The sequence below is a fragment of the Anabas testudineus genome, chromosome 10, assembly GCF_900324465.2.
Source record: "Anabas testudineus chromosome 10, fAnaTes1.2, whole genome shotgun sequence".
NCBI classification, from domain to species: Eukaryota; Metazoa; Chordata; class Actinopteri; order Anabantiformes; family Anabantidae; genus Anabas; species Anabas testudineus.
Window position 1 is genome coordinate 14,907,329 of NC_046619.1, and position 12,108 is coordinate 14,919,436.

Consider the following 12,108-nt stretch of genomic DNA (forward strand, 5'->3'; position numbering starts at 1 on the left):
ACACTACTCCGCCCCAAACATCTGGTTTCCTCAGGGGACATTAAAAGACATTTATTAGCCTCCATCTTTGTTCAGGCTGGCCACAAATTAAACTGAGCTGATAGAAAAAAAGAGCATCAATTAACAGGTATATGATATGATATGATATGATATGATATGATATGATATGATATGATATGATATGATATGATATGATATGATATGATATGATATGATATGATATGATATGATATGATATGATATGATATGATATGATATGATATGATAACTTGGGTAGATCGATTTACAACATGTAACAACAGTAGAGACTGTTTTATTACAGAGATGAATAATAATAAGAATGTGTACAGATAATTATGTCAGCGACTTCACGTTGCCTCTGGCATCTTGTTCACATGTGTGTATTACCAACAGCCCACGCTGGTTCCTCATCCATGTTTTTTTTATGTAACAGGCTGGTATCTTTGCTTTTTGTATTGATAAAAGCAACAAAATGTACAACATCTCAAAACACAGAGGAAATAGCACCATTTGGTACTTACAGCACAGCTCTGTGGTAATAAGCCTGCAAGGGGAGTGACATCATTCTTTTCTCTTCTCTCTCTTAGGCCCCTCAGCATTATTCATGGCCCTTTGGATGAAATATACACTGAATTAAGTTAATGTACAGAGCAAGTGGTAATAATACAAGTCAAACACAGTACATGCATAGTTTTAAGTGACTCAATTATTCTTGGCCTTGTTATGCTAATGCCCTTAAAAGTTTCATCTACTGTACAATTTGAAATAAGGACGTCACTGTTTCTACAGAAAGCCAACACTGTTCTTCTGCACATAACTTTTCAGAAAACAGATTTTGTTTGGATATTGACCTGATATGTTTCAAAGCAAGGCGGGGATTCGGTATTTGTTCAACTGAAAGCATTGCATTTTCAAGGGAATATGATCTTTTTGTAGTAGATTAATATTTACAAGATACACCCCACTGACTCAGATGGATTGCATAATTCTGTCAATTACATAACGCAAAGAGAGCTATGACGTTAACAACAGTAAACCGAGATGATATAGCAGATACTGTGGAGCTGAGGACAAGTGCTAATTACAACAGCCATATCCCACTTTAATAAAGGACCCATATGCACTGGGTGAAACACTGTTATTGTATAGGAGATGGATGTTTTTTTTATCTCCTGCCTCTTCAAGATATCCAGAACATAGTATTATTCCCTGTAGACTGAAATAGATACAGTCAGTTCTGCTTTGCTCTTTTTGAAGGTCATCTTTAGAAAGGTTCAATCTTCACAGGTTGAAGTCAGTAGTGATAGTGGAATAACACCGATCCTGGGACAGAGATCGCTGCAGCTGTTTTTGATGTTAAGTGTGCACAAGTGCCCGCGCACACAGCTATATACACACGCGTTGTACATCCCATTACCATATGATAGTGTACATCCAATACCCAATACAGGTTTACACTGCCTACATTATTGATAATCAAAAAGATGAATCACTTTCCCTTTGGTATTCTTAAATCCATTACCTGGGCTCCTCAAAGCAGCATAGTGGCCAGTTACTCTCTCTCATGCTCCTTGTGCCCTCTTTAGCCTGTGGCTAATGATAAACTATTTGCATCAATAGCTCTTTAACTTCACAGGGGCCTGAATGACACTATGGTCTGTTAGGATTATTTCACCAAGGACAGTAAATAAATAAAGCAACAATAGGTTACCTTCCTTTACTGCCTGTTGCCTGTTTCTATTACGTGAGAGAGCTTCGGCCTATTTCGTGAACTTTAGGGTCACCACCACACCAAATCACATTTGTCCCCTCCATTAATGTCACAGCCTTGAAGCAACATATCATCACCGTGTGGAGCTTGGTCTAACTGTAATTGAAAAGGCCCAAGGGGAATTCCTGGGTTGTGTGTGGGGCCTCCTAACCCCCGCCATCCTACATCCATCATTGTAGAGTAAGGCCCTGGGGTGTTCTACCACTGAAGGTTAACAGCGAGATCGGCATGCGTCCTCACTTACAGCTTTCTAAAATGTGGCCCCATGGGCTTCCAGTATTGATACGAACACTAGACATCGACTAAAAACTACATACAGCATCATTTCAAGTACATGTTAATTCGATGGCCACATACCACAGAGCGCAAGCTCGAGTTCGTCAACACATCCGTGTTCAGCAAATGGATGGACTTCAGTGGGGATGTGATCACAAACAGAATCCTTCCTTCAGATGTCGAGTTCACAGGCTTGATTACACAGCCGCCTTGCAATGCATACTGCAACAGATAAAATTAAACACCCGCGATTACTCACTGCTTTGAAACACCCTGGACCATGATCAGTGTGATCCCTTTTTTAAGTTCAACCTCAAACGAGAAATCATACAAAAAGTATTCAAATGCTGTATCTCACCACAGAACTGAATTGTTGCTAATGAAATGTGATAGTTTTGAGAGACAGCAAAGACAACAGGCACTTACAGTCTTTTTGCACTGTTTTTGTAAAATCTAAGGCATTGTGCTCTTTAGGCGTCGTGATCAAAGCTCTAACGTTTTCCAACAAATACTTCAAATGCCTCCCGTAAAATGTGAATCATTAAGCCCAAGCTATAAAATGTGACTGATAATTTCTCAAAGATCATATACAGCAGAGCTGTTACAGATGAAGATGTTAGAGATGAAGATAAAGGCATCAAGTCCTGTTCCAATGTGTAGGTTTAAGCATATTCATCTGGCTCTTCACATACATGAAAGCTACCAGCTGCCCTTGCCAGCGAGTGGAGGACATTAAGGCTCAGACTGGTTGATCTCTGATGACAAGGGTCTGGAGGAGGGATTAGAAGCAAGGGGACCAAAGTTATGGTCATCCCCTTAAAAGGGTGGCATCTCATCTCATAGGCCTGGAGCTTGCAGGAGTTGAAAGATGTTCAAAGGTCTGCTCACCCCACACGACCTACTCTAACTCCCAGAAAACCTTAGAACTATAAATTTTGAAAGATATAGATTTAAATATTTATTTTCTTTTTACATTGCAGCAGACCACAACAAATGCTGCAAGCCATATCTAACAACTTGTGCTTTCAGTTTGTTTATTCTGTGTATGATATAATCATTGTCAGTCATATGGTTACCTCCTGAGCTTACGAGTTCATAAGAGATGCGATATTTCAGAAACCGGCTCATCAGGAACTGTCAAAATCTCTGTTATGTAAGGCATGGATAATAAATGAAAAAAAAAGGAAAAAAAGACATCTTTTCAAGAACCATCCACAGGGGCAAATTGCAATTCATCAAAAGACAAATATGCATTAGATATGAGGGTAGGCGGGGCCTTTCTTTCTATCCCGCTGCATATCAGCTGCTAAGCGATACTCAGTTTTTGGTGAATTCTGCAACAATGGAGGCAAAGCTGAGTGTTCGAGGGGCTTGGGCTTAAGTTGACAGTGGAGCGACCGTTGGGAAGAGTGAATAGGAGCCTAGTTTATTAAGCCCCGATACAGACTGGACTACACAGGGGGCTGGCACCACTGAAATAAGAAAAAAATGCAGCACATATGAAGATGACAAAGAAATCTTAAGGATCAGTCTGCTTAAATCATAAGAGCACAGCACTGTGCTATTCTTATTCACCATTTTATGGTTTGCACACACTAAACAAGTGCATATAATTGTAATGATTGCATTGAGAGCCCCGCTTTCTAGTGGTGTTTTTAAAGGCAAATTAATTGTCAAGCTGTCAAATTAGAACAGGCTTAGACATGAAACAGATTATCTCACTAATGTTCTCTAAGAGGAACAAGTGACATGAGCTACATATTCATTTCATTCCACTGTTTCATCTTATTGACAGATGTATTGCATATTGTTCAGTCTCTTCCTCTTGAATCAATCTTTTATTATTGTTACAATTAGCCTCATTATGTATTGTTAGCATCGCAGACACCTGGATGCCAAACCCCTAAGCAACCACCATTCACTAGCTGTAAAGACAATGTGGAAAAATGAAGCAGCAGTACAACTGCATCCAGTTTACCATGTTGCAATTTTCCATGGAGAAAGGGCAGTGTAGGCAGAACGGCGCAAATATGTGAGACAAGTTCCATGCATATTTGGGGGAGAATCTGGCAAAGGACACCTACTTACCATGGAACCACACTGGCAGAGATTAGGGGGCCATCATGAAGGAGCCATAGAGTGAAGATAGCCAGGAGCTGCAGGGATAGAGATAGATGAGACAGAAGAACAAGAGGACATGGCAAAAAAGGGGGAGGGGGCACAGAGGGGTGGATGAAAAGAAAGCAACTTGGGGAGCAACAGCAGCACCGGCTTGACCTGGGGAGGATGGGGAGAAAGCCAGAGATCCAATTAAAATCACACTTGGTCAGTGAGAGTCAACGCTGACACAGCCTCTCCTGCCCAAGCCCTGTGCTTAAACCTTACTTGGGAAAATATGAGAGCCGCACAGTATAAGTTACGCAAGATGTCATACATGGTTATGATGATGGACAAAACCGAAGTCCTGGTGTGACAAAGCAGCCAGCTCCCTGGTACACAGCTGGAGCTCAACCCAAGTATGGCATAACAGTGACCTAGGGGGGCGAGACAGCAATTCAAAGGATTCCAAGGTGAAGTGAATTTATTTACGTTAAATTGACGTATACCCCGTCCAAAATGGCGCCTGCGCTTGTTGCTAGGCAGAGAGTGCAAGAGTAAAGATGGCGGTGGACAAGTGGCAAAGTGGGAAGCGAAGGTCTAATCAGTTGTGATTTCTGGAAGGAAGGGCGTGGCAGGGTTCAGTGATTATGGAATATTACCACAGCATGGTCCGAATATACAACAAAAAGGTTACGTACTGTAGTCAGAGAGAGTCCCTGCTCTATGCATGTCCTTAAACTGAGGTATATAGGCTTATTTGTGCACAAAATGATATTTGGTCGTGTTTTCTGTGGAGATATCTGTTTTTAGACAGTGTAGTAAAGGGGACAATGTGGCAGTGTACGTAATAGATGGGGTTTAGAAGACAAGCTCTGAGAAATACAGAATATCTTGAGTTAAAGCATTGTTAGTACAGTGACACTTAAAGGATTTGATGCAAGCCATTCATGAGGTTGCAATACAAGATAAAGTGATTTCATGGATTTCAGTCATCACATCATTAAAGTACACTGATCAAAGAAAGAAGTACTACACAGTTCAAATATTTTACATCAACCATTATGAATGATCTTAGACCATATCACGCTACTTACCACAAAATGTTCAACAAAATTATCTTCATCAACCTTGATCAACCTGAAAACTATTCATTTGCAAAAACAAATTTAAAAGAGAGCTGTAACCAATTCAAGTTGGTTATCAAAATTAAAATCCAGATACTGAAACTTGTAGATTATTTTCAGAAAGACGTCTCCTGGAAAAGCTAAAGCTGAAAATTAACTGGCATCAAACTCAAGGGGGATTTGCAAAATGCATCATCAAAAACGAGTCTCTCCCTAAAGACGTATCCCCACGAGTATCGAGTGAGAAAGAGAACTTTTAACCAGCACACAGATAGCGTAAACAAGTTCATCACAGCTTTGCAACATCTTGAGAAAACTTACACTGTTAGCACATAAAATATAGGCGCTTACTTGACATGTTTCACTCAGAAATATAACAAAGGATTTAAACAGTTTGGCACATTGGTTATTATATTGTTTTATAAATATAGAGGAATGAAACTTGCAACAAAATAAAAAAATATGTTAAAAAATATGCTACTCCTCTCATACTTTCTTAAAAATCATATCCAAATAACAGCACTGCAACCTGCGACCTCCTCTGAACTTTACAAGAAACTGAAGTGTTATAATATTGTCAACAATAGAAGGAAAACTTCACCTCGCTGGAATAAAGAACATCCATGTGAAGCTAGTTAGTGCTCAGCTCATTCAGTAGAATGTAATATTAGTGAGCTTTTGATATGGTTTCCCTTTGACATGTGTAAAGTAAACTGGTATATTTAATGTCAGTCATCAGGCACATGTTTAAAATCAGCATTGCATAAATACAGATACAAAACAGTCTTTGTTAGTGTCATTAGATAAAACCCTACATAACTTTATTCATCTTAACTGTGACCCGTCCAACCCCAAGTGAATTCAGGACCTGTACTGTAACCAGGTCATGTTAGTTAATGCTGTTAGATGTTTCTGGATAACAGTGGCATAGCTTTTGACACAAGAAGACAAACACTAATCTAAGAATGAACTGTTTGACAAGAATAGAGGAGTTTTGCTCTGCATCAGGATTAATAGTGAAACCAAGTTTAAGATGTCTTAACAGAAAGAAGCTTCAAAAAGAACATTTCACAGGTAGATTTCTGTATAATAACGAGGTGTTTGTTTAGATTTCCATTGCAAGAGGTACAAAAACCAAACAAACATGAACAAATGTGTCAGTGTGATCTTGAAGTGGAGCAAATCTTGTACTATTAGTAATGAATGAGTTCATTAAAAAGCACTTTTGTTTAGCTTTTCCCAACGTTTTACCTTTAATCAATAACCAAAGGAAGGAGAACAGCACATATCACTCCGCTGTCGGTGATGTGATTTTTGAACAGTGACATTTGTAAATTCAAACTCAAGGAGCTTAAAATAATTTCTACGTAAACATCTTCATAGATTAAATACAAGTTTATCGTGATAGAATAATAATAATGGAAGGTTTGGTGTTTGGACAATACAATATTTGGAGGGTTCTGCGGTTATATTAGTGTTTGTAGCTTGCTCACCTTCAAGGTAAGACATTTCCGTGGGTGATTGTGAGTGAGTGAAACATTAAGACAGACAGAAAGCGAAGGAACATACAAAAAAAAAAAAAAAAAAGATTATTAAGATAAAATGTGCAAGAACAAGCGTAAACAAACATGAAGACGTGTTTTACTAATAGAGAGAATGCGCGTAACTCTGTGGCAAATACACCTGTATCCCAAAATAAAACGCACTCCGCCATGACGCAGTTAGGTAAAGTAAACCTAATCAAACCGTGCGCTCCGAGTGCAGAGGCATCACATTTCAGTCAGATGGGAGTAACTTTTAGGCAAACTTTAGTTAATCACATGTTAGAGATGAACTTTAAAGTTTAACATGATTGTAAAAAGACCTGGTAGGTTCCTTAAAAATATAACGTAGTCATTTCTGTGCGTCACAATACCTCCATGGTAGCAGGCGTTCATTCGTTTGCGCAAACTTGCAAACCTGCAAATATGGCGTGAGCTGGTGGGAATTTTACAGAAGAAATTTAAATAAAAAAATAAAAATTAAAAAAGGTTGATGATGAAAATGCATTGATTGGGTTTAACCCCACATGTCTGATCAAAGAGAATATATAGACACTTTCATAAAATATAGAACACATAATTAATTATACAGTAAGCTTATGTACAGTAGAATGGATATGGTAATTAAAAGCTTTTAATAGTATCACGAACACTGGTCTTACTTTGCACAGAAATGTGAAATATACATATAATACAAACAAGAGTACGAAAGTATAATGAAAGTGGAACTTAATCAAGGGGAGAAAAAAAAACCTACTGAGCCTGGCAGTATTTTAATTATAGAAAAATCATGCTTCAGGCCCATCACGCAGGCGTTAGGTCTTACGTTTCAACTTGAGGAAAGATATTTCAGACGTGTATTTCATCTTGCGACATAGCTACATAAAAACATGAAAAACGTTTCTATACTTCCGGACATACATTACATCTAGTTTACATTCAACAAAGACCCATACATTTAGGGCTACATTCAGCAATACTTTTTCCTTTTACTTTGCAGAAACAGCCTGTTCAGAAGACTCAACACGCAGATTTCCATAAAACCCTTTGTCATTTTTTTTTTTATCTCACTTAAGATATATATCTTTAATAATTATGCAACACAGCAAACAAATAGGCATATACACTTTGTAAAAGTTCCTATAAGCCAGTGTGGGGAGATGTAGATCAGCTACAAGTCGAATCCCACCTACCAGGCCCCACAGCAACAAATAAAGCTCGCCACATTTCGCAATGCAAGATTTCAATAAGATGACTCAGGACGTTTCACAAAATATTTCATACAACATTCACAAAAATACAGAGAATAATTGAGATGTACAGCTGTACGTGTTTGGTAGGAACACGAAAAAAGTAGGACCCAAACGTGAAGGGTCGCCCAAATATGTCCCAACAGGAACTCAGAGAGACGAGATGTTATTACACTGCTTTGGTGAGAAGGAGTCTACGCCGCTGTGGCATGTGTACCATCCATTGACTATGCTTTTCTGAAAGGGTGAAGTGGAGGGGAAAGTCCTGGAGCTCTGGGTGAAAGTGTGACCTGTCTGGTTGCAGGGGTACTGGGAGGACTGGGACCTGTAGCTGCCTCTCTGTAACAACAAAGGGTCCAAGAAAGGCTGTGACCTGTGTGTGGAGTAGTCCAAACTGCTGTCAAACGTGTGATGGAAACGTGACCTCGGGGTCGACTCGTCTCGACTCTCTGGGGACAGGCGGACATCTTGGGATAAGGTAGGGGGGTGGGGAGGACTGATCTGGGCTCCATCCGGCACTCGGGTTGACCTGGCCTCCGCAATGTGACCCCCGTCATTTGGGACGCGCGTCGCCGCTTTTGGAGACCTGGGCCTTGTTGCAGTGCAGCTTCATATGCTTGCGCAGGGAGCTTGGGTGGGTGTAACACTTGTCGCAGCCCCTGACCTTGCACATGTAGGGTTTATCATTGGAGTGCACGTGAGAATGCTTCTTTCTGTCGCTGCTGTTCGCAAACCTTCGGTTGCAGCCCTCGAACTCACATTTAAAAGGTTTCTCACCTAAACGTGCAAAAAGAGAAATGTCGACGAGTTACGAAAATGCGCATGCTCTGCCCTGCAAAAAAAACATCCTACAGATGTAGCCTGTGTGTGATATGCGCACTCCATAAAGTGACACTACAAACCAAAAAATGCACATTCAGCCTTGACTCGACACTGTGATTTTCATCGTACAGCCAGTGACTCTGCAAACACAGGAGCCGCTTCAAAGCCCATGCAGGCTTATAAATCCTCCACAAGGAGAATTATTTTATTATAAACGCCTTCCAGTGTGCAAAAAGTTAATATCAGTCATTCATACACAAAATTCAAACTAGTTGCTGAAACTTTGCTGCAACAAGTGACTAAAGCAATAACGCTGTAGATAAACATGCATTAGATTATGTTGAACCTGCAGCGGCGAATGCAAAGATTTGTTTAAATGGAGTTATCGTGCATAAAATGAATTATAGCTATCAAAATGCTAATTGATATTCAAGTTCAAAATTGCCTACAGCTGCGCGTTTCTGTTCCTCTCTCCCACACTCACACACACACACACACACACAAACACACACTCATGTAGCGGGCAATCAGTAAGAGCTGGACTCATAAATAACATGTAATAGTTTCTCTTAAATTTTCATTTTATAGGCTTGCATCTTAATAGATTTAACAAAGAAGGTGTTTTTTCTTATAACTGGTATCTAGTTAACACACTACGCATGTGCAGTTGTGTAACAGATGCCATTAAGCGTCCCTTTCTGTCTCTATTCTCTTTGCTTTCATTAGTAAAACAATTTAGACCAGAAGTAAAAAAAAGGGCGCATAATAAATTTATTTTCATTCTCCAGCCTGTCTTTTTTTCCTCTAAGGGCCCTTTGCTTCATAGCTTAATTATATTATTAATTTAAATACCTACATTTCAGTGTAATTACATCTTGTGAGAGCATGTTTGTGCTTCAATCCCTGACGTATGTGAAAATAAGAGTAAAATAAGATTGCACAACAAAGCCTTTTCATGGAGGATGCTCTGCTGTGCTCCTACCAGGGGTGTGGAATGAAAAGCCCAAAGAAAGTCCTCCTTTTAAAATTAAATGCATTCTGTGACATGATTTCACAGAGCTTCGTGACAGGTAACAGGCCTATCAAAGTGATGGGAATTAAAGCAGAATAAGGCCATAAATAAATCATCTTTTTGAAATGTGACTCATTTTGTTTAGATTGTTAATTGCTTCCTTTTGCTGACTGAGGTCATCCGTTTACCCACGTTTTTATTTCCTACTACATCACTGTGTGATGTGCTCAGCTTGTCTTACTGAGCACAGGAGACGAGTCCCTGGGAGGCAGAGACAGCGTAACGGCTACGTCACAACTCTCCGGTGTCCCGGCATTTATTTAATAATTTCACTGAATGAAGTGGGAGAGGCACCCAAACCACTAGGCCTGCAGACTACACTCGTTTGTATCTGGCTTTCTACTACTCATCTGGGATTCCTGCATGAAGCCTACTCATGTTTTCCTTCTGCAAAATCAGGCAATAGCACATACGGCAATAAGCAGCAGAGGAGCTCTGCATAACAACATTTATACAGCTGCATTGTTGGTCTAAATAATGTCGCCACACAACAACAACAGCATTAATAATAATAATAATATAAGAATAATAGTAATTAATATAATAATAATATTATTAATAGCAATAAATATAAATTAAATATTCAAAGGCTGCAGCATTAATAAATCTAAGTAAAGTGAAAATTAAGAATTAATTAAAATTCACAATTATTCTTATTGCTATTACATTCTGTAAAGTATAAAGACTATTAACGAACCTGTGTGAGTCCTCTTGTGGATTTTTAGATTTTCTGATCTTGCAAAAACTTTCTCACAGCCGTGAAAGGGGCAGGGAAAGGGCTTTTCCCCTGTGTGGACCCTGACGTGGTTCACCAGCTTGTATTTGGCTTTGAAAGGCTTCCTGTCCCTGGCACAATTCTCCCAGTGACACACATATTCGGAGTGCTCAGGTCCTCCGACATGCTCCACTGTCACATGGGTGACAAGTTCATACATGGTCCCGAAGGATCTGGAGCAAGGCAGCTTCCCAGCACCCTCCTGACTGTCACTCCATTTGCACACCAGCTCATGCTTCACTGTTTGTTTAGAGCACCTGAAGAAAGCGTCGCCTCCTCCACGCTGTATCGCCATGTTCAGGGGTTTGTACAGACCCAGGAATTGCGTAACAAGTTGCTGGTTTCCCTTGGGGCTGATGGTTTGGCTGTAAGGGTGAGTCCGGGTGAGGAGGTCGCCAGGTAGACCCAGCATCATCTGGCTTCCCAGGTCTCGAGATGGGTCGGTGGAGGCGTGGGCCTGCTCCTGATAACTTGGGAAAAAAGCATGGCTTCTGTTGTCTCTGCAGCCAGGAAAGTCACGATACCTTCCAATAGCGCCATGTTGGTTAGCTCTTGATGCCAGTTGATCAGTGACGGGTGGCATGCCGGCTCCAGAAAGATTGGCTCCAATGATAATGCCCCTAGGGCTGTGCTCTAACCGATGGCTGGGGTATCCAGAGTCTGAAAAATTGGGAACCGAATGGTCAACATATGCACTGGACCTCGTCTCGGGGTAGTCTCGCAAATTGTGCGAGGGGCAGAGTTTTAAGGAACTGCCAGTGGGGTGTCCCATGTGCTCTCCTGCCAAAGGTGGCAGCACCACGCTGGGTTCAGTATTGCTCTCCCCGGGGTTGACGCAAGAGAGAGGGCAGCCACTAAACCTCGAAAGGCTTGTCATGTTTTGTTGTGAGTTTGGCTATGAGTTTGCAAAATCAAAACCAATTCAGCACTCAGGATACACCTAGAAATTCTCTTTCCATTTTCCTTGTTGTATATCATCTGCATGTGAAATTCTTGGCCGTGAACTTCGCAGAAGTAGGAACCACACTGAATTTCGATAAAGTTGGTTTGAATCCCATGCCGTTCACTTTGCCCTCTTGATTTGTGGCAATAACCGTGGTAGTAAAAATGCTTCGAAACAGGCCATGGTGCAATATAAAAGCACAGCAGGCAAACCTGCTTTTAAAAAGGGAGCTTTGGGATTGGTTGGAATGCGCTGTGATTGACAGGCGCTGGGTTTGTTTTAAAAGGGACACGCAGGCGTTCACTGCACGACTCCGTTTTCAAATATCGCAGAGAAAATGCTTTGAAATGTGCCGCGATACTCCCAAATATTACTGCCTTTTTAACTTCAGGCGCCTCCTTGCAAGACTCCTT

General features: G+C 40.5%; 1 protein-coding gene and 1 long non-coding RNA gene across 2 annotated transcripts in view; both read right to left on the minus strand.

The window, feature by feature from the left end:
* The window catches only part of LOC113160078, a 65,633-nt gene that overhangs the window by 15,739 nt on the left and 37,786 nt on the right, over positions 1-12,108 (minus strand). Inside the window, exons 3-5 of the long non-coding RNA XR_003298663.1 lie at positions 4,157-4,224; positions 2,150-2,290; positions 543-631 (exon numbers count right to left, since the gene is read on the minus strand). This is a non-coding gene — a long non-coding RNA (uncharacterized LOC113160078). The remainder of the gene's footprint in view (positions 1-542; positions 632-2,149; positions 2,291-4,156; positions 4,225-12,108) is intronic.
* zic6 (zic family member 6) lies at positions 7,436-11,629 on the minus strand. Its single transcript, XM_033326177.1, is given in 3 exon segments — positions 7,436-8,647; positions 8,649-8,860; positions 10,675-11,629. Coding segments are annotated over 3 exon segments (1,581 nt in total). The 3' UTR covers positions 7,436-8,233.